The sequence below is a fragment of the Leptonychotes weddellii genome, chromosome 1, assembly GCF_054177405.1.
Source record: "Leptonychotes weddellii isolate Sample4059 chromosome 1, ASM5417740v2, whole genome shotgun sequence".
Taxonomy (NCBI): domain Eukaryota; kingdom Metazoa; phylum Chordata; class Mammalia; order Carnivora; family Phocidae; genus Leptonychotes; species Leptonychotes weddellii.
The window spans coordinates 77,409,551-77,433,472 of NC_138369.1; the positions used below are offsets into that span (position 1 = coordinate 77,409,551).

Below are 23,922 nucleotides of genomic sequence, written 5' to 3' on the forward strand. Positions count from 1 at the left end.
ATACACCCCAAAAAAGTGCTTCTCTCTCTCTAAATTCTTCTGATCTTCAGAACTACAACTTTTAAAATATTATCTTTCTCCTCACCACACTTGGTTTTGAAGAGATCAAGTCTTTAAAGCAAGTAGAAGATAAGTACAACTCTAATACCAATGATATTTTTTCTGGAATTTAATAAAATGATAAAGTTAATTTAAGGGAAAAACATTCAGAGAACAAGATAAATCTTAAAAAGAGTAATAATGGGGGGATTAACTTTACCAAGAGTTTAATTTAATCAAACTCTTTTTGTTATAGTGGAAGAATGAGCAAACAGATGTAAAATATAACACAAAGTCCAGAAACAAATCTAAAGGAAATCCAGAAATACCAAAAGAAAATACAGGCAACTATTTATGTAATCCTGGACTAAGGAAGGCCTCTCTAACCATGGCTGTGTGTGAGTGTGTTTGTTTGTATTTCTAATTCTTACAAAAAGGGGGGAAAAGCATGATTTACAACATGGATGGTCCTAAGAAACATTATGCTAAGTAAAAGAGCCATATAGAAAAACTATACATTATATATTATTTATGTGAAATGTACAGAATGGGCAAATCTATAGTTGATCAGTGGTTGCCAGGGACTGGGAGGAGGGGAGAAGGGAAATGACTGCTAATAAACATAGCAGTTTTGGGGTTTTGTTTTTTTAGTTTGGTTGGTTTTTTGTTTTGGGGGGGGTTTTGTTTCTGTTTTTGTTTTTTTTTTTTTAGAGTGATGAAAAATGTTCTGGAATTAGGTACTGATGATGGTTACACAACTTGAATAATACTAGTGACCACTGAATTGTATACTTCAAAGACTGAATTTTATAATACATGAATTATATCTCAATAAAAACATTTGAAAGATAAATTAGTTTCACTTGAGGTATTATGAGAAAATAACCCAGCATGCCAGTAGAGAATCATTAAAGTGTTAAAGAAAAAGATATTCAGTGACATTTGTTAAAGATGGTGAGTCAGGCTCTATTCAGGACTATCAGGATAGGTATAGGGAACAATGCAATGGGATTTTACAGTGGGGGAGATTGAGCTCAACTCCAAATACAACTTGGGCAGGTGGCCATTTATAGCCAAGGATGGTGGGGGGGTGGTCAGTGGATAGAAAATTACTGAGAGGAAACATCAGGGGTAAAGGGTTCTGGCTAAACTAACCTAATAAGATTCTTGCTAAACACAGGCCAGGGTAATTATCACCTGGGGATTGATGGAGGATAAGGAACCTGATCAGATATTGCGAGTAGAGGGTTCTGGTCAAACTGACTTAGCAGTTTGCTAATCTAGTTCTTGCTAAAACTAGGCTTTATAAGGAAGTTCATGGATGGACCTAGGAGAAGGTTCAGGAGCCTTACTAAAAGGTTCAGGAGCCTTACTAAAGAATCTTTGACCAAAAAAAAGGAACCTTTGTCAAATGTGAACTAAAAATTTTAAAAAGACAAATGGTTAATAGACTTATAAAATGCAAATTAGAACAATGAGATGAAATATTTGCTATTTATTGGCAAGGATGTAAAGAAATTATAAATTTCCATCACTGAGTAAGTTGTAGTCTAATGAGAAGTTACCTTAAGGAAATACTGTGTGCCATTTAAAATAAACACAAGAATATTTTTCTGCTAGGAAGAAAAATTAGAATGTACAATAGAGAGGGTGCCTACCTGGCTCAGTCCAGTAGAGCATATGACTTTTGATCTCAGGGTGGTGAGTTCAAGCCCCACATTGAGCATAGAGCCTACTTAAAAACAAACAAAAAATATAATAGATAAAATGAGATAGACCAATAGAAGTGCACATTGAAAGGCTGCAGAGAGAGGTAATTTTGTATTTTCTTATATATTATCTCTATTTCGTTTAGCTATATTTTCCAAGTATTCTATACTGGATTATGCTTTATAACGAGAAAATAATGGAAAAGTTATTTAACATAATACAACTTCAAGTGTGGTGAAGCTTTTTGGGTTGTTTTGTTTGGTTGAACACCATAACGGGAATAAGATTAGAAATTTTTTGTTTCTCCTGTTTAAAAACTAGAGATTCAGGGGGAGGTTAATTGGAAGTCCTCAAAAGTTCCTAAGTCAGACATTCATTGTCTGATTGCCCATGAGTTTCCTTTAGTGATATGTATAGTTTCAGGTTTTAACCAATTGATCAATTAGTATTTATATAACATCTAATTAGACTGTGGTATATCCATTCCAAGGATTTTCCTCTTCAAAGTCAGGGATTTTAGGCTTTACAACCAGGATCATGTTGAGTGGAATTCTTTCTGATTGTTGAATTGACTTATGTTCGCCAGGTGTAACAATTTTCTTTTCCCAATTTCCTAGACAGAATCATGAATAAACTGGAGGACAAGCAGGACCAGATGATACCATGAAGAGAAGTTTACAGGCCCTCTATTGCCAACTGTTAAGTAAGTTGATATCGCATTTCTTTTAGAATATACCATTGTTATTATTTGTCCAGTGCCAGAAACTTAAACATTTTCTGGAGGAAGACCAGGGTTTGCTCAATAGAAAATTTTCCCTCTGCTTCGTCTAGGTACTTAAAGTATCAAGCATTAAGTCATCCTGTTGTTTGGGCCTCAGTTGTAATGTAGACTGTTATAATAATTCTAAATTGGCATGTTAAGAATAGTTAATTCAAGAATGAGTGTCAAAAACATTATTGCTCTTGGTTTTGTGGCAGAATAAAGGGTTCCAGTATGAGCTTCTGTAGGTTCCTCATGGAGAAGGAATGGTAGACTGTGTTTTGTGGATATTGTCACATAGAACCCATTACCATTTGGTGACTATACAGCCTTTGGCTTGGAATGTTTTGCTTAGTTATGTGTGTCCTTAAATAACAAGTGATAAAAATGTGATTTCTTTAGGTTTGACGGTAGAATGAAAAGTGATTACGATTTTATGCATGTTGCTCATGTGTTTTGGGGGTTGTGCCACAAATCTCCAGGTGCCCCAGAGTGACTGTATAGCCTTTGGAATTGCAATTGTTACTGAATGAATGTAAAAGCCAATACCAGTTGGTGGGTTTGATGTTCAGGTTGATCCACTTAGGACAATAGACACTGCCCACTCCAGATTAAACCAAAGCCATTGAGTTGGAGAAACCTGGAGTTCATTCTGCTTGTCTGGTTCTTGCTGAAGTATACAGAAGATCTATCTTTCCTAGACTGGTTGGTTCCTTTTTAACTTTTTGCCAAGAAAATAACATAAGAGATTGAGATGCAAATCACCAGTTCCCCCTTAGAATTTATCAGTTCAGGTTATGTTGTACCCCCAGTGCAAAGCACTTTACATATAGAAGGCATTTTGGTTAGGTGTTTTAATTAACTTATTCTGCCACTGAATTCTAATCCCTGAAACACAGATCACATCACCCTGTTTTCAGCCTGGTGAAATATTGCCAACTTACATGGACTCTCTCATGTTCTTTCTCCATGCATCCTATAGAACTGTGGGTTTGTTGCCTTTTTTAGTCACCATACAGTACATCATTAGTTTTTGATGTAGTGTTCCATGATTCATTGTTTGTGGATAACACCCAGTGCTCCATGCAGTATGTGCCCTTCTTAATACTCATCACTGGGCTAACCCATCCCCCCATCCCCCTCCCCTCTGAAACCCTCAGTTTGTTTCCCGGAGTCCATAGTCTCTCATGGTTCATCTCCCGCTCTGGTTTCCCCCCCTTCATTTTCCCCTTCCTTTTCCTAATGTCCTCCTTGCTATTCCTTATGTTCCACAAATAAGTGAAACCATATGATAATTGACTTTCTCTGCTTGACTTATTTCACTTAGCATAATCTCCTTCACCTCCATCCATGTTGATGCAAATGGTGGGTATTTATCCTTTCTTGATGGCTGAGTAATATTCCATTGTATATATGGACCACATCTTCTTTATCCATTCATCTGTTGAAGGGCATCTCAGCTCCTTTCACAGTTTGGCTATTGTGGATGTTGCTGCTATGAACATTGGGGTGCATGTGGCCCTTCTTTTCACTACATCTGTATCTGTTGCCTTTTTTTTTTTTTTTAAAGATTTTATTTATTCATTTGAGACAGAGAATGAGAGACAGAGAGCATGAGAGGGAGGAGGGTCAGAGGAAGAAGCAGACTCCCTGCCGAGCAGGGAGCCCAATGCGGGACTCGATCCCAGGACTCCAGGATCATGACCTGAGCCGAAGGCAGTCGCTTAACCAACTGAGCCACCCAGGCGCCCTGTTGCCTTTTTTTAAATGGTAAACTTGCTTGTTAGAAAAAAGATTTTATAGATTGAAGAAGCAATGTCATCACAGAATAATTAACTCTGCCTTGATGGGAGAGTGGACATTTGAAAGTTAAATAGGATTACACACACACACACACACACACACACACACCCCACCCCACCCCACCCCACCCCACCCCACCCCAGAAGGGGAAGCAGGTTTTGCAGGAGGAAGAAACAGGAAATGAAAGAGAGCTTAGTAGATTTGGAAAGCAGCAAAATGTTGAGTTCACCTATGCTGATTGTATGCCCTGAAGTTTGCGTAATGTTATAAGGTCGTATATGATTTGAAAGGCTTCAGTTAAGTATTCCATGAGTCAGAGATCAAGTCTTATGCTAATGAGGCCCATCCTCCCAAGTGGAGCATGTGTGAAAACTGAAGGGGTTCTCCTCAAACATTAACTAGATATCTGCAGAAATCAACTTTGTCTTAACAGTTTCATTGTTTTCAGGCTTGCCTGGAAATGCAAGCAGCCCAGTGTAGGTAGATTCCAGCTAGTTAGGAGGTAGGTGGTGGTGGCTCTTAATAAACAACCCTGGTTACAAGGTAGCTGGCTGTGGGAGTCCAGGGTCAAGCACTGGGGCACTGGGTCAATTAGTCTGACTTCAGAGAATGTTTTTCACAATTTCATAGAGATGAGGGCTTGTTATGTATAGCATTTTTTTCTTAAGAGAATTGGATATTTGGTAAAACCCAAGCTAACTTAAATTCTGGCACACATAGGCACTCAAGAGCTGGTATATGTCTTTCCTCAGCCAATTATTATTAAGTTACAGTTGGATTAAAGCTGTCCACAAACAATATGTTATTTTTTCAGTGTCTGAAACAGACTTGAGAACTATAGGGTCAATATAAACTTACTATGTTACCTTATGTAACTCAGAAAAGTTATGTTTTTAATTTGGGGGGAAAACCTGGTAGAGTGTCCTGGAGGCTGGACTAGCCTGGGGCCCACCCAACATCTTTTTTCCCTGAGGCCTTTTCACGTGACTAAGTAGGGCTTCTTCTTCACAGCATAGTGGCTTCAGGGTAGTCAGACTTATTACATGGCAGCTCACAGCTATGAGGCCAGGGCAAAACCTACAAGTCTTGTTATGAATTAGGCTGGGAAACCCAAGAGCAATACTTCAGTCACACTGTATTGGCCAAAGGAGTCATTAAGACCATCCCTTATTCAAGGGGAGAGGTATTGGACTCCAACTCTCAAAGGGAAGAATAGTAAGAATTTATAGTCCTCTTTAGTCTACTACAGAATTTGTTAAAAAAAAAAAATGAAAAAGCACTTACTAATGGACATGAGTGAGTTCATGAGTTGTCTTTATCATCAGAGAGTCTGCTCACTGAGTGCCAACTGTGTTCACAGACATCTGCTTATCAGCTTACCTGTATCATCTCATTCATTCCAGAGGCAAATGCTTCAAGATGAAGAAGTGTTAACGGATGAGTAAGTTAAGGACTGGCCCATGGTGACTACGTAGTGAGTGATGGAGTTGAAATTCATACCCAGGTCTCTCTGACTTCTTTGTTCATGCCCATTTTTTCCATCCTGCCTGGTGCCTCCACCACACACAGAAAAAATCAGTGTGTGGCACTTCTGCTGTCCCTGTGGCTAGTTATGAGTGGTTCTAACCCATGATTGATAAAGTTTGCATCCTATTAGTGATGTCAGGTGAAGCTAAAAGGAAGGAAGGAAGGGAGGGAGGGAGGAAAGAGAGAAAGAAATCAAGAAATCCAGGCTCTCTCTCTCTGGATTACTGCATCACAAACAGTTGTCACTGGGGCTATTTGTGTCTGATAGGGGGTAAGGGATGCAGTCTTTGGCAGGCAGGGAAATTGAGGTTTTATTTTACTTTTATAACAATTGACTGTGTCTAATTTGTTTTATTTCTTGGGCTCCATTCCACAGTATAATACTGAGTGTTTCATCCTGCCAGTTTTAGCCCTTTGGGAAAGTTTAACATATTTTATATGATATTTTGGAACAAATGAAAACGAGGATGAGGGTGGTGATGAGAACCTTCACAGTTCTGTAAAAAAAACAAATACTGCATTCATTTTTCTTTTTTTACACCATAAAGTAGGTGTGAAGCTAGTGCAAAGAATACCTGGGTTTCTGAGCTGCAGACCTGGGTTCAAATCCTAGCCCTACCACTGAGTATGTAGCTTACGTTAGATAAATTACTTTACCTCCATGCACCTCATATGTAAAATGGGATATGACCACCCACTATCATAAGATAGTGTTGAGTGAGATAACACAGCACATAGAAGTTTTCTTATTGGGCCTTCTGTCTAGAAGAGAGGGGTACAACCTAACCAGGAACTCTACTGTAACATTTACATAGGACTTTCTGGTTCACAAAACATTTTCACAGAATTTGATCCTCGGAATACCTCAGAATATCAAAGCAAGTGGGACATTAATTATCATTAATCCCATTCTACAGAGGAAGGAGTTGACATGGTCAAGACTGCTTTTCCCAAGCTGTATCACAGTTTTTTAATTAAAAGAAATAATAATGGAAGGTAAGAAGCATCATCACAAACCTTTAAGAACATGACACTGCAGGGAGGCACTGAGTCCTGAGTTAGCAGATTTGATCTCTTCCTAGGTGCTATGGACTGTGCTACTTTATCATTAAGAAGACTAAAATAATTATTATGAGCTTATGAAAGTAAGTTTTTATATATCAATATCTATTCAAACCAAAGTTGTTTGGATACTTAGAGTTAAGGAGTGATTATTTAGCTAGTTAAGTGTTGCTTTATGCTCAGGCATTTATATTTCTTAAATCATGCTCTGTATTATTATTAATGCATCTTACTTGCTGTTGCATGCTCTGCATATACTGGACTAACTGAAGTTGGCTCATGTATTCTGTCTTCATGGTTTGTTTCTCCTGATAAGTGATAGGAAATATTTCCCTGAGATTGAGGAGGGAGAGTTGATATAAATAATAAATTCGGGTCAGTGTAGGTCCAAACAAGTATTGACTCCAGAAACTTAGGCTCTTCTGGATGTTAGAAACATATTGCATTATGAATGCATATGAAATGAATCTTCGTCTCCTCCATGCCATTGAAGGTGTCTTCCCTTGCCTTTTACACTGCTTGTTCATAACCTCCACAGAGAGTAACAGTGTGGCAGCCATGATTAAGGGCTTGGATTCTGGATTAAGACTGCTTGGCTTGAGATCCTGGTTTACCACAAATTCTTTTCCAAATGATTTTCACCCCTTCCCTTACAAAACATAGTAGTTGAGTGTGCCTTCACTGCCAATAGCTGTTGGATTGTCTGTCCACCACCCCTTGCAAATCTCACTCTTGAGGCTACTAAAGACTTTGCTCTTGAGGAAATAAGAGCATATCCTATTTAGTAACTAAGAGCAGTTTATCAGCCTGCATTTCTCTCATGCTACCACCAGAGGCTATAATAATGGTAATGACATATTTGGTGTTCAGTCAGTGTTACGGAAATGGAGGAATCCGTTTCATCAAAACTGCAGTACAGTGTTTTAGGCTGGATTATTCTGATTGGCTTTCATCAGTGTTTCTCAAACCTGACTTTACATTAGAATCACCTAGAAAGCTTTTAACAAATCCCCTTTCCCAAACCCTACCCTACATCACTTAAATCAGAATCTTTAGAGGGGGGAGTGGGGAGTGTGGTGGCTAGGCATTAGACAATTCTAATACACAACCAGGGTTGAGAATCACTGGCTTAGAGCAATGGTTTTAAACTTAGTCATGCAACAGCATCACCTGAAGACTTGTTTAAACAGATTGCTGGGCCCCACCCCCAGAGTTTCCGATTCAGTGGATGTGGGGTAGGGACAGTAATTTGCATTTCTAAATTTCCAGTGATGCCAAAACCTTGGTCCTGGGACCACACTTTGAAAATCATCGTCTTAGACTTACGAAAGGCTATCTTGGAGCAGAAAGAAGCTTTCAGCTTCCCTGTTATCCCTTGAGCTGCATAGTGGTGAAATAGATCTTGGAACAAAACCAGGGTGAGTTAGGAAGGAAGAGCAAGAGAGATGTCAGGGAGGGAACAAGCAGAATCACAGTGTTGTAAAATTAGAAAGTGTTAGAATTTGAAGTTTTGTGTTACTCTTCAGGATACACTGGAAGTTAGTTTTTACTCTGTTTTAGCAATAACAAGGGCACAAAGAATGGACTAGCTAGGATTAGAAATAAAGCAAAGGAAAAACACAAGAGTGGCCCTTGGCTCTATTTACTACAGTGAGTCCATTTTAGAACTTGATTTTATAAGACTGTTTCTTCCCCACTTCATGCTGGATAATTCTTTTGCAAATCAAGAATTTGAGGTTGGATTTTTTTTTTTTCATTATGAAAAAATTTGCAAATGTTCCCTAGGGAGAACTGGTTTCTTTGGTTCTGAAGGAAACGTCATTCACACAGAAAAATTGAAGAAGTGACATTTTCAAATGTGACATTAACCCAGGAAGTTAGGCATACTGGGTCCTTATAGGTGTCATGTTGATTTAATGTCTTTTTTATTTTAAGTTGTGATTTTTAAATTTCTGTAAGTCAACAAACTCTCTTATGCAGATTAAACATACCTTACTAAAACCTTCTCATTGGAAGCAATTCCAGTGAAGACTGAGGAATAAAATATTTTAAAGAGACAATTTTATGACTTTTGAGTACTTTATTTTTATTTTTTTTCCAAGTACTTTCTATTACATGGCTGGCAGGAATGTAGATGAGGGTAGTCATGCTCACACTTAAAACAACTCTTGCTTTATGCAAATTTAAATGTTAACTCTTCATGAGTAAATTCAGCTTTCTATATGGAAACAGTTTTGCTAAAACATATGGTGGGAGAGAGCATAAGATTTGGATTTAAAGGATATACTTTGAGCTCTCAATTCTCTTACTAATTATGGGACTTTGCATAGAGTACTTAACCTTCCAGAGCCACTTCACTTTCCTTAACTGTAATACACAGATGATGAGTATAATAATATCTACCTTGATGATTATTGTGAGAGCTAAATGAGAAAGGTATAAAAACATTTCATAAATTGCAAAATTTCTAAATGTGGGTTGCCATGTTAGTACTGTCTTTAAATAACTGTTTCTTTTGTTGTTATATTGTACCATTGTTTAGCAAATCCTGTTTAAAATTTTTAAAAAAGAAATGTGAAAGACAGTCTAGCATGTCCTCACCCGGATTCCAACTCAGTGGAATTTTCGTTAATGCACATAGCCTCATTAGTGGGGACTGTTTTAACAGGGAATTTTCTAGCTTATCAGGATCTGGCAAAATTCTGGAAAATTGTTCTGAATAAGAGAAGTTTGAGCAGAATTTTTTAAATGAAGAAAAGGGATTTTTTTTTAGCAACTTTATGTTTGCTTTGTAGCAAATCTAATCTGAAAGTTTTCTGAAACATGTAACCATTGCCTTTACAAATGTGATGGATACTAGAGACTCTCAGGCTAGAATCCAAGAAGCTCCCAAAACCTAAGACACATTGCCCCTGCAGTGCTGTCTTTCATATCTCCCCCTCCTGTTCACCCCTTCCCCTTCCTTTTCTTTGGGTTATTTCTGTCACCAGACAGACTCTCTTCTCTTTGTTCTTCTCCCTCAGAAGTTTTTGAGCCTTTCTTCTCAAGAGGATAAATCCTTTATCTGTTGCAGGCATCCTAACAGCTCCTCACAAAGTAAGTTCCTTGCCTTTGCTCTGACTGTAGCACAGTACCATTCAGGGCACCCTGTGAGCTGTGGCCAGTCTCACTATTCATTTGCTTCCTGAGCATCTTCATCAGTTTTCCCATCTATGAAACTGTGACTGCCATAACAAGTTACCACAAACTTGGTGGCTTAAAACAACAGATTTTTTTTTCTCTCAGAGTTCTGGAGGCCAGAAGTTAGAGATCAAGGTGTCAGCAGAGCCATAATTCCTTCAGAGGCTCCAAGGGAGAACACTTCCTTGACGCTTCCATTCTGGTGGCTCCAGGATGTTCTTTGGTTTGTGACTGTGTCACTGCAAACTCTGCTTCTGTCTTCTCATGGCCTTCCCCTCTTCCTTGTGTCTCTTAAAAGGACACTTGTCATTGGATTCAAGGCCCACCTGGATAATCCAGCATGATCTCTTCTCAAGATCCTTGACTTAATTATATCTGCAAATGACCCTTTTTTTCCAAATAAGGTCCTATTCACAGGTTTCAGGGCTAAGATATAGGCATAACTTCTGAGAGACCATCATTCAACAGACTATACCGTAATAATTGCTATACTTCATAGAGTTGTTAATTTAAGTATATGGAGCACTTAACAAATTGCCCAGTTCAAAACAGGTACTCAGTAGGTGGTGGTTGTGGGTCCAGGAGTGAGTAAGGTATGAAGAAATGAACTATTGTGTTTACACAGCTTTTTGGAGAAGTTTTACCATAATGTGAGGGCAAGAGAGGACTGTAGTTGGTAGTAAAGGGCTGAGTGTTTAAAACACACACACACACACACACACAGTGGTTTGAGCTGGTATAAAAGCCCCCTACACACACACACACACACACACACACACACACACACAGTGGTTTGAGCTGGTATAAAAGCCCCCTACAGACACACACACACACACAGTGGTTTGAGCTGGTATAAAAGCCCCCTACACACACACACACACACACATACACACATACACACACACATAGTGGTTTGAGCTGTTGTAAAAGCTCCCAGGACAGTTTTGCATGGACCACGTACTGTAGGGCTGTATGCTTCTGAGGACATGAGGTGCACATTGATGGTGAGCCCTCAGGGCAGGAACAGCTCTAGATGTGATTCCCATGTCCATATGTAGTTGCTGCACAGGGTGTGCTTCTGACCTTGCCAATGAATGCTAGTGCTGGGTACATAATTGTGCTGTGTTTGATGAGAAGAGGCAAGAATGAGATTCCTGTGTCCTGTCTTCAGTGAGTCTGTTTAACAATGAGTATAAGTGCTTTAATGATTTCCCTGAGATGTTCTCTCAAAGTCAAACAACTGTCTCCCCACAGAATAGAGCTCAGGGTACATGCAAGCTGCTGTGAGGCTTGCTAATTATAGGAGGACATTGGAGAGAGTACCAGAGCCCTCTGAGACTTAAAAAAAAAAAAAAAAAAAAAGATGCTATAGTTTACTTAGAAATTCCTTGCTTAGCTGAAGAAATGAGAATGTGCCCACTTTCCCCTAAAGGTAGAGAAACAAGGGTCCAAGAGTGACCTAGATAAAGGACCATGACCTGAGTACCTGCTAAGTCATCCCTGGTTTCCCAGGTTGCAGCAAGAGATGAATAAAAATGGGGAGGGTTGGAAGCTCCAGGTTGGGCTGGAATGGTAATTATTAAGATTCCAACTCTGGCCTGGAGGCATGGACAGCCCCCCACGGTTGGTAGGTGCCAGCTTAAAAGGAAGTTTGAGTGGCTGGACAGCTTTCTTGTCTGAACACATGAGGTCTCATCTAAGCAACTCACCATGGCATAGGAGAAGCCCTGAAGGTAGAAAAGGAGGCTCAGACAAATACAGTCACATTATTTCATTGATATCTTATTGTTATTTTAACCTGTAGTAAACGTAAAACAATTGAGCTAAAAAAATAAAACCTAATTCTTATTTAAATAGCTTAGCTATAAAAATTCCATAGGGGGAAAAATGTCCCGTATTTCACTCAAAAAGTTTATCTGATACTGTCAGGACATTCATTTATCTTTTGTTGAGTGTCTTGGATTGGGCTCCTTAGAAGCAGACCTTGAGCCTTTAGACAAGGAGTTCTTAGACAAGGAGCCCTTAGACAAGGAGTTTACCCTTTGATACTGTATGAGAATGAGTTGGGTAAATATCAAATTATTTTCATTTTCTTTAAAATAAAAAAAAATAGAACGGGAAGGGGAAGAAGAAGGGAAGACATCATATCAGCAATTGCTAAATCGTGAAAGGAATTAAAGGTCAGGATATTTCCATTTGCTTCCTTTCTTTCATTTTTCCAAGACAGGATTTTTATTCTTTAGAATATATGGAAAGGTGCGCCTGGGTGGCTCTGTTGGTTAAGCATCTGCCTTTGGCTCAGGTCAAGATCCCAGAGTCCTGGGATTGAGCCCCACATCAGGCTCCCTGCTAAACGGGGAGTCTGCTTCTCCCTCTACCTCTCCACCCTGCTTGTGCTCTCTCGCACTCTCTCTCTCGAATAAATAAATCTTTTTTAAAAAATAGGATATATGGAAAAATCATATGTTTTCAGAATTGAAAGCAAGTTCCTTTAGTAATTGCCACTCCATTTAACAGATGAGGAAACTAGTGCTATCTTAAGAGGATAACTTGTCCAAGATCTAAACCTAGTTGATGTGAGGACAGAGGCTTTAACATGGCTTCACAGACTCCTGGTGCAGTGCTCATTCTAGGATCTCCTTTCTTACCACCTTCCACCCCCGTACTCCAGTCCCACTAATTTTGTTTTCCTTCCTCGAGTATTCCAACTTATTCCTTGCTTGGGGCCTTTAATGGGCCATTCCCCCTCCCCTATCATGCCTGGCTCCTTGCTGTTCAGACTTCCTCCCAGCAGCAGCTTCCTCATAACCTGTCTCTCTCCATTACATTATCCTAGTTTAAGTTCTGCATAGCAATGGAGTTGGCTGATGGGGCTTTTTGCACTTTATTTGTTATTGTTTACATCTCTATTTGGAATATCCGCTAAGAGCCAACATGCTGTATTCCCAGCATAGAACAGTGCCGATCACATGGAAGACCCCCAGCAAACATGCCATTAAAATAGAATGGACTGGACAGAGGAACAATGGGTAGGTTTCATGGGTGGTTTATATTGTCAAGTGAGACTCCATGTAGAGAGGATTGAAATTGTGGTCTAGATCAGCACTGTTCCATAGACCTAGAACACAAGCCACAATTTTAGATTTTTCAGTAGATTTTTCCGAAAGTAAAACGAAGTTGGTGAAATTAATTTTAATAATACACTTTATTTAACCCAATATATCCAAAATGTTTTCATTTCAGCATGTAGTCAGTATAAAAAATTATTAATGAAGTATTTGCTTTCTTTTTTTTTTTTTTCATACCAGGTCTTTTTTTCAAAGGTCTTTTTTTCCTATGTATAATTTGCACTTACAGCACATCTCAATTTGGACACTGCATTTTGTCAGAAGTACTTGATTTGCATTTTTATTTCACAAAATTTACAGTTAAAAAATTAGATTCAGTACTTAAAATTTTTCTAATAACTGAATTATTTGTCAGTTTTTACATTTAAATTAGTTAAAATTAAATTTTAAAATTCAGTTCCTCAGTTACACTAACAACATGTCAACTGCTCAATGCCACAGATGCTAGTGGCTGCAGAGGTTTATATTTGCTGTACCAGGCGACTAGTTTTGAAGTTGTTTAGCCCTTCCTGCCCTGCATCAGCCCTGTGGTACAGAGCCTGGCATGTGAGGCCCACTGAGGCAGAACATCAGGGACTTGTGCCAGGATAAAGGATTGCTTCTAGACCACCAATTTCTTGACCATCATGTTAAGAAATAGGACTTGCTGAATCCTTTTAAGACTTTGAAAGTAAAGTTGTTTTATTCTGATTTGTTCTAGAAGGGCAAAATCAGGGGATTCTCCCAGTGTCCACAGAGAACATGTAGTCCAGGGTTGAACACAGCAGAGTGCACATATGTGTACCTCTCTCAAAGCTCAAAGAGAATCACACAGAGCAGAGGGTGTGACTCCAGAGCAGCCCCACCCAGGTAGCTGCTGTTAAATGAGCTGCAAGTTGCACCTATGCCCCTGGAGGCATCCAAAGTTTATCTGTACAGGAAGGCTTTTTTTTTTTCTCATTCTCTGCAAGGCCCTGAAATAAGGATCATCACTCCTTAGAATAGTGTTTTGAGATTCCCTACTCCTTCTGTATGCCATCACACTCTGACCTCTGCTTCAATCCTAGCCTGGCAGCACTGCATCTCCCTTAGTTACAAGGAAGTTTAATGATGCAGGAGGTAGAGATGTTATTTCTCACAGTCTTCCTATATTTGTCTAGGAGGCCTGGATATTGTGCTGTGAACTGATTCCAGCAGCAACCCGAAAGGAAACTACTTCATGGTGTGTGGATCTCTTGGGAGAAGAACAAGGGTCAGTGTTATACACTGAAACATCAGATGTCACAGTCTTTGGTCATGGCTCTAAGTTAATTACCAAGTGACAGTTTTTCTCTGCTAAGAACATTAGCAGAGTAACTCTAATTGAGATATCCAGGGTGCAGATTCCCAGATAGCCAGGGTGCCTGATGAGTAGACAAAAGCTAAAGTTTGTCACGGGGAAAACGATCTCAAATCCTCAAATCACAGTTTGCTGGTAGAGATCTTCCCAAATGAACAAGCTATATGAAAAGAATCCTTAGGATGCTTTCCTACTTTAATTCCTTATGTACAACCCCTGGGTGGCACTAGAACATTTGGTACCCTTCTGTTTTCATTTTCTTTCAAGTCATTTTTATAAAGAACCTACTATATGCCAGGAATCATGCTAGGCACAGGAAATGAAAGGACATGAGCCCTTCCCTCCAAGAACTCCCAGGCTAGTAGAGAGAGAGGCTTCACCCAGAAACTGTAGTACAAACATAATTAATGTGATCCTTTATCAGAGTGTCTGCTACATGTATGGCTCTGTGGAAAATTCTGGGGATACAGAGATATGAGGCATAATCTCTACTCTCCAGAAGCTTATAGTATGACCAAGACAGTACAGAAGATGTAAAGAAGATAGTGTGTTATAAGATATAGTAAGAAGCCAGCTTAACTAGTAATAAATCCAGCTTGACTAGTAATAAAGATGACTTTTTTTTTTTTTTAAAGATTTTATTTATTTATTTGAGAGAATGAGATAGAGAGCATGAGAGGGGGGAGGGTCAGAGAGAGAGGCAGACTCCCTGCTGAGCAGGGAGCCCGATGCGGGACTCGATCCCGGGACTCCAGGATCATGACCTGAGCCGAAGGCAGTCGCTTAACCAACTGAGCCACCCAGGCGCCCCAAAGATGACTTTTGATCTAACTTCTGACTCCTCTATATATGTTTTAATTGGTTCCAGACATGGAGAGAGACAATGATTAGTCCCCATAACCAGCACTATATTCAAAGGAGGTGATGAAAACAAGCCTTTTGTACTTCATAAAGTGTTTTCCTATCCCAAATGCCTTTCATCATCCTGGCAACCCTATTGATAGGCATCATTTGTGTCGCTGTGTTGCCATGAAGGAAATGGAAACCCAAGGAAGCCAAGTGTTGTGCTCAAGAGCCTACAAGGAACTTGGACCCAACTGTACTTACTCCAAGTTCATATCTTTTCCCAGAATGCCACAGCCTCCCATTTTACCTAAGTCACAGTCCTTGCAATGGGAAAACTGTGAGACCCAGTGAGGGTAGTTTTTCCATCTGAGTGTGTGTTTCTTCTTGGAGTTTTTCAACTTCAGTCAGTGAACTCCAGCCTTTCCCTTGCAGTATGCCTCATTTTGTTTTAGCAGCTTTGGTGGTTGGGTGTTTTTGTTTTTGTTTTTTTGTCCACCAACACCCATTTCTGGGTCTGCTTAAAGAAATAAACTGTAGCAGGATAAAAGTATTGGCTCCCAAGTCAGATATTGGCTGGGTAATATTGGGGAAAGAAATGTTGCAACCCATTGAGGCACTGGGCCATTCCTTTTATAAGCTGATGAATCTGTAGTTCATTTAGCCTCATTATTTCTTAGTTAGCAAGCTCTGGTTGTGCCATCCTTATGGCTTTAATTTTAGAACAAGTCTTAGATTATCATAGCAACTGTGAAAAAGGATGGGAAAAGAAATCTGGCTCCCAGTATACATCCCACTTGTTTCTTGAATTAAATTTGCCATCATCTACCCCTCAGAGGATGTTGCATCGACCCCTGCTACTGATTGAAAGCTGCTACCATCACATGGTTGCTGATGGGGCTGTCAAATGATAGAGATGTTTCAGGGTGCTGCCAGTCCTCCTCCTCATCCAGTTGTTTATTCTGGGTACCATCTGGATACGTGAGAGTAAATAGAGGTGGAAAAGACCAGATAGGAAGCATGGATAACTGTGACATCTCCTTCACAGTGCCAAATGAAACATTAACAATTTGTGTTCAGTCTGATGTTCTAGTCATGGCACTTATGTCTTGTTCAACAGCTGATGTGACAGGAGGAAGAGACAGTAATGGGACAGCCCCATTGTTCATCAAAGAGTGACAAGGAGCTCAGGAAGTAAATAGAGATGGCAAACTATTGGGCTACATCAGAGCAGCAAAAGGGCAGGGGATGGCAACCCTTAAACTGTTTCACTCATGCTATGGTTAATTATAGAAAAGCTTTGAGGAAGTTGTAGGAAAAAACTAGAGTAGGGAATACTCTGAGCATGAAGGATATGAACTGAAGTTTTTACTGTCACTTCCTGGGTCCTTACCACAGCGTTCCTCCCCCACATGCCCTGCTGCTGTTTCTGAGGGCCTCACCTGTTGTCCCCTTCCTTGCCCAACCTTGGACTTCTGCCTTTGTTTCTCTATCTGGCACTCCAGTTTCCTTGGACACTGCCTCCATATATATAACACACACACACACACAACACACACACACACACACACACACACACACACACACACCCCTACTATATATATAGTAGGATTGCCTACTAAGCTCCTATCAGCGTTTTCCATTAGGGAACTGAATTCTCTTTTCCATAAATCCTAAGCACTGAGGGCCATGCCTCAACAGACTGATCACCCAGAGCTGTGACAGGGAAGCTGACTTGGCCTTAAGTTTGGGGTATTGGTTCAACCCCACAACTGAGCTCTCTTCACCTATCCAGACTAAGGCAGATACTACACAGGCTATTGGACTTCCCAGGTTCTCAACAGCAGCATTGTCTATAGCTGAGTATTTGTCTCCAGCTCCTATTCTCCAGCCCGGTGTTGGTTCTTCTTTCACATCATCACAGGTTCATTGCCAAGGGGCTATCATTGCTCTACTGCCAAGCTCATCCAACACAGCTCATTTTCCTTCAGTATTTACAGTATTTCAAGAGGGAAAAAATGCAAAATATGGTCATGGGACTGGTGAAGAAATCTGTTTTGCTCTTTGTTTCCTCAGAAGGATATGATCCAGTGGGGGAGTCCAACATGGAAGAGACAAAAATATTTTGCATAAGTTTAGGGTCCCAGAGTAACAAAGAATTAAGAATACAGATAAAGGAATACAAGGAATTAGAAAAGGGATCATAAGTGTGTATAGAATTATTATGAAGAAATGAAATGAGATCAGGGTAGTAGAAGGTCATAGAAAGAGGAGGAAAATGGGAAAGAGAAAATTAGGGCTGAGAAGAAGAAGGATTTTTTTAAGTGACCCCTAATTCTATAATTAGAGATCATAATGATGTGGACAGTTTTAAATTGTTATATATCCTATTCAGTACAATTTCCATAATAGAATAAAAGTCCCCACAAGCCCAGCATGTGGTAGTCTTAAAATTCCAGTGGTTTGGCAAATGATGATTTGATATATCTTGTAAAATCGTGTTGTTCAATCACTGAGGCCATGTGCTAACTGCACAAGTGGACATTTTGGGTGAATTTTAACAGGAGGTTTGGGGCAGTGAGTGTATCAGAAACCAAAGGTGTCTTAAGAAATGGAAGAGGAAGGGGCACCTGGGTGGCTCAGTTGTTTAAGCGACTGCCTTTGGCTCAGGTCATGATCCCAGGGTCCTGGGATCGAGCCCCACATCGGGCTCCCTGCTCGGCAGGGGGCCTTCTTCTCCCTCTCCCTCTGCCCCTTCCACTGCTAGTGCTCTCCTGCTCTCTCGTTCTGTCAAATAAATAAATAAAATCTTTAAAAAAAGAAATGGAAGAGGAAGAAGATGAAAAGCTTAAATTGAATCAAGTGGCCAGTAGGCCACTGGTTGAATAACAAAGTTTGTTAAATTTTCTGAATCTAAAAGTCAAAACACTATGGTACAATGGATCTATCCATTAATACTGAATTATTTATATAAAAAAAGGCAGGGTTAAGGGTGCAGCCAGACCTTAGTGATGAGTTTTCAAGTTCATCAGGGACTCCTACAATAATGACATCAACTATTGGGTCTTAGCTGTTGCCATGGTTACTTAGATGCCACTAGGATAACCCTGATCATCTTTATCCCATAACTGATGACATTTGAGAGGTCTGTTCATTTGATTAGGAACCCAACTATAGGAAGCACCATCATTTTAATTTAAATTTTGTAAGTGAATAAATTTTCTTCACATTAAGGAATAAAGAGATTTAAAATTGTCTGAATATGGTAATTTAAGTGATTATCATGTGTATAGTAAAAAACATTTTATTTATGAAAAATATAGTAGTTACATGTATTTTTTCCAGCTTTATTGAGATATAATTGGCATATACCATTGTGTGAGTTTAAGGTGTACAGTGTATTGATTTCACACTTTTATAGTCGGACCAACATTTCCTCATTTCCCCCACCCCACCCTCTGACCCTGGTAACCATCATTCTAATCTGTTTCTATGAGTTCAGCTTTTTTAGATTCTACAAGTACGTGAGATCATACAGTATTTATCATTCTTTGTCTGACCTATTTCACTTAGCAAAATACCATGTTGTTACAAAGAATAGGATGTCCTTTCTTGTGACTGAATAATAATCCAAGGAATAATACCACATCTTCTTTATCCATTTATCCATTAACAGGTTGTTTCCATAATGTGGCTATTGTGAATAATGCTGCAGTGACCATGTGAGCGCAGATATCTCTTTGAGATCCTATTTTCATTTTCTTTGGGTATATACCCAAAAGTGGGGTTGCTGCATCAATCACATGATAATACTATTTTTAATTTTTTGAGGAATCTCCATACTGTTTTTCATCATGGTTATATCAATGTACATTCTTACCATCAGTGCACAAGCGTTCCCTTTCTTCTGCATCCTTGCCAACACTTGTTATCTCTTGTCTTTTTGATGATAGCCAATCTAACAGGTGTGAGATGTTATTTCATTATGATTTTGATTTGTATTTCCCTGATGATTAGTGATATTGACCATCTTTTCATGTACCTATTGGCTATCTGTATGTCATCTTTGGAAAAATGTCTATCAGTTCCTCTGCCTATTTTTTAACTTTTAGTTTTATTGAGATATAATTGACATATAACTCTGTGTAAGTTTAAGGTGTACAATATAATGACTTTCATATATTGCAAAATAATTACCATAATAAGTTTATTTAACCTCCATCATCTCATATAGATACAAAAGAAAAAAGTTTTTTTCCTTGTGATGAGAACTTTTAGGGTTTATTGTCTTAGTGACTTTCAAATGTATTATACAGAAGGGATAATTATAGTCATCATGTGCATTACATCCCCCCTACTTATTTCTCTTATAACTGGAAGTTTGTACCTTTCACCACATATATCCAATTTCCCCACCACTACCTCTGGTAACCATAAATCTGATCTCTTTTACTATGAGTTTAGTTATTTTGGGTTTTTTTTAGATTCCACATATAAGTGAGATCATACAGTATTTTTCTTTTTCTGTATCACTTATTTCACTTAGCATAATGCCCTATTTCATCCATGTTTTTGCAAATGGCAAGATTTCTTTTTTTTATGGTTGAATAGTATTCCATTACACACACACACACACTACATTTTCTTTATCCATTCATCTATCAGTGGACACTTAGGTTGTTTCCATGTCTTGGCTATTGTAAATAATGCTGCTATGAACATGAAGATACAGATCTCTCTTTGACAGAGTAATTTTGTTTCCTTTGGTATATACATAGGAGTGGGATTGCTGAATCATATGGTAGTTCTATTTTAAACTTTTTGAGGAACCTCTATACTGTTGTCCAGTGGCTGTACTAATTTGCAGTCTCCCCAGCAGTGCACCAAGATTCCCTTTTCTCTACATCCTTGCCAACACTTGTTATCTCATCTTTTTGATGCTAGCCATTCTAACAGGCATGTAGTAATATCTCATTACAGTTTTGATTTGCAGTTCTCTAAGGATAGTAATCTTGAGGACCTTTTCATTTACCTATTGTCCATTGTATATTTTCTTTAGAAAAATGTCTATTCAGGGGCACCTCGGTGGCTCAGTCAGTTAAGCGTCTGCCTTCGGCTCAGGTCATGATCCCAGGGTCCTGGGATCGAGTTCCGCATCGGACTCCCCGCTCAGCGGAGAGTCTGCTTCTCCCTCTCTCTGTCTGCTGCTCTGCCTACTTGTGTTCTCTCTTGCTCTCTGTGTCAAATAAATAAATAAAATATTTAAAAAAAAATAAAAATGTCTTTCAATTCCTCTTTCATTTTTAATTGTATTTTTTTCCTTTTGAGTAGTTGGAGTTATTTATATATCTTGGATATTAACCCCTTATCAGATATATGGTTCACAAATATTTTTTCCCATTCTGTAGGTTGCCTTTTCATTTTGTTGATGGTTTCCTTTACTGTGCAGAAGCTTTTAAACGTGATGTAGTCCCATTTGTTTATTTTTGCTTTTGTTGCCTTTAGTTTTGGTGTCAAATTAAAAAAAAAAAATCATTGCTAAGATAGATGTCAATGAGTTTTTCCCTGTATTTCCTTCTAGAATTTTTATGGTTTCAGGTCTTGTGTTTAAGGCTTTAATCCATTTTGAGTTGATTTTTGTGTATGATGTCAGGTAAGAGTTACATGTATTTTTTCACATTCACCATTTTATTTAATCCTCATAACTATCTGGATAACCCAGTTTTGCAAAAGAGAGGACTGAAACTCAGAAAGGTTATAATACTTAAGGTCACACAGCTAGAAAGTGGCAGAAAAAGACATCATCTTTCTCCTTATGTATTATAGGTATGTATTCTTCCATAATACTTTTGAGTATAAGTTAGTTATTTTATTCTTCCATATGCTTAATTGAATCAAGTCTAGCATCATACTCTTTGAGCTTCCTGTCTCTTATGTATTAGAAACTTAGGAGTTAATCATAGTTCAAAAGGGAAGTCCTCCAGATGCGCTCTCCTAAATGAGGAAGAGCCCTTGGCAGCAGTTTGTCGGTTGGTGCTGTTGGTACTGTTTGGTGTTGCAGTGATTGCCGTAACTTCTTGCTGACCCACATCACCACTACTGATCCCATGGTATCTCTTAATCTGACTGACTGTCCTTGTCCATTCCTCAGGAAAGTCTTTCTGGCTCCAGTTCTAGCTGCTTTGCAGGCTTGTCTTTGTTTTTTTGTCTTGTCCCTGTCGTTTTCCCTTTTTGTCTTTTTTTTTTTTTGTAATTAATATATAACATTATGTTAGTTTTAGTTGTACAACATAATGAGTCAATATTTGTATACATTGTAAAAGTATCACAATAATCTAGTTACCATACATACTTAGAAAAATTTTTTTTCTTGTGATGAAGACTTCTAAGACTTACCTCTTAGCAACTTTTAAATATGCAACACAGTATTAGTAACATAGTCACCATGCTGTACATTACATCTCCATGACTTACTTTATAACTAGAAGTTTGTACCTTTTCATCCCCTTCACCCATTTTGCTTACCCTCTACCCCTGCTCCTCTCTGGCAACCATCAGTCTGTTCTATCAATGGGCTTGGTTTTTGTTTGGTTTTGTTTCTTTTGTTTTTTTAGATTCCACATGTAAGAGATATCATAGAGTATTTATCTTTCTCTGTTTGACATATTTCACCTAGCATAATGCCCTCAAGGTCTATTCGTGGCAAATGGCAAGATTCCATTCATTTTTATGGCTGTATAGTATTCCTGTGTGTGTGTGTGTGTGGTGTATCTTCTTAATCCATTTATTCATTGATGGACACTTAGGTCATTTCCATATCTTGGCTATTATAAATAATGCTACCATGAAGATGGGTCAGCATATATCTTTTCAAATTATTGTTTTCATTTCTTTAGGTAAACACCTAGAAGTGGAATTGCTGGATCATATGGTAGTTCTATTTTTAATTTTTTGAAAAGCCCCCTACTGTCTTCCATAGTAACTGCACCAATTGACATTGCCACTGGCAATATACAGGGTTCCCTGTTCTGCATATCCTTGCCAACATTTGTTATTTCTTGTCTTTTGGGTAATAGCCATTCTAACAGGTGTGAGGTTATCTCTCATTGTTGTTTTGATTTGCATTTTCCCAGTGATTAGTGATGTTGAACATTTTTCATGTGCTTGTTGACCTCTTTATGTGTTCTTTGGAAAAATGTCTATTCAGATCTGCCTATTTTTTAATCAGATTTTTAAAAAGATTTTATCTTGAGAGAAAGAGAGTGAGAGAGAACATGAGCAGAGGGGAGGGGCAGAGGGAGAAGCAGACTCCCTGCTGAGCAGGGAGCCTGATGCAGGACTTGATCCCAGAACCCTGGGATCATGACCTAATCTGAAGGCAGACACTTAACTGACTGAACCACCCAGGCACCCCAATCAGATTGGTTTTTGCTCTTTTGTGAGCTCTTTATATATTTTGGATATTAACCCCTTATACATGGTTTGCAGGGTTTTTTTTTCTCTATTCCATATGTTGTCTTCATTTTGTTGATGATTTCCTTTGCTGTGCAGAAGCTTTTTGGTTTGGTGGTGTTCCACTTGTTTATTTTTGCTGTGTTGCCGTTGCTTTTAGAGTCAGATCCAAAATAACACTGCCAAGATCAACATCAAGGAGCTTACCACCTATGTTTCCTTCTATGAGTTTTATGGTTTTAGGTCTTACATTCAAGTCCTTAATCCATTTTGAGTTAATTTTTGTGTATGGTGTAAGATAGTAGTCTAATTTCATTCTTTTGTATGTGGCTGCCCCATTTTCCCAACACCATTTATTGAAGAGAGTGTCCTTTCCCCACTGTATGTTCTTGGTTCCTTGGTCATAAATTAAACGACCATATGTGTGTGGGTTTACTTCTGGGCTTCCTATTCTGTTCCATTAATCTCTATGTCTGTTTTTATGCCAATACCATACGATTTTGATGATGATTGGTTTGTGACATAGTTTGAAATCAGGGAGCATGATGCCTCCAGTTTTGTTCTTTCTCAAGATTATTTGAGGTATTTTGTGGTTCTATACAAAATTTAGGTTTTCTATAAAAAATGTCATTGGAATTTTTCTTAATATAATATGATTTTATTTTTTTAATTTTTTTTATTTTATTATGTTAATCACCATACATTACATCATTAGTTTTTGATGTAGTGTTCCATGATTCATTGTTTGTGTGTAACACCCAGTGCTCCATTCAGTACATGCCGTCTTTAATACCCATCACCAGGCTAACCCATCCCCCCACTACCCTCCCCTCAAGAACCCTCAGTTTGTTTCTCAGAGTCCATAGTCTCTCATGGTTCATCTCCCCCTCCAATTTCCCCCTATTCATTTTTCCCTTCCTGCTATCTTCTTCTTCTTTTTTTTTTTTTTTTAACATATAATGTATTATTTGTTTCAGAGGTACAGGTCTGTGATTCAACAGTCTTACACAATTCACAGCGCTCACCATAGCACACACCCTCCCCAATGTCTATCACCCAGCCACTCCATCCCTCCCACCCCCCACCACTCCAGCAACCCT

The 23,922-nt window shown here is 38.8% G+C and overlaps 1 protein-coding gene across 18 annotated transcripts in view; it reads left to right on the forward strand.

Annotated features, from left to right (window-relative positions):
- The window catches only part of TMEM108 (transmembrane protein 108), a 547,759-nt gene that overhangs the window by 405,289 nt on the left and 118,548 nt on the right, over positions 1-23,922 (forward strand). For 8 of the 18 annotated variants that reach the window (XM_081826313.1, XM_081826326.1, XM_081826345.1 and 5 more), the window contains one exon: positions 2,367-2,452. Coding sequence is in view for 7 of the 18 variants with exons in the window: in XM_081826359.1 (XP_081682485.1) it covers positions 2,413-2,452 (40 nt within the window). In the remaining 11 variants the exon portion in view is untranslated. Of the gene's footprint in view, positions 1-295; positions 438-2,366; positions 2,453-23,922 lie in introns of all 18 variants that reach the window. The other 10 variants (XM_081826322.1, XM_081826415.1, XM_081826388.1 and 7 more) reach the window with 3 other exon arrangements.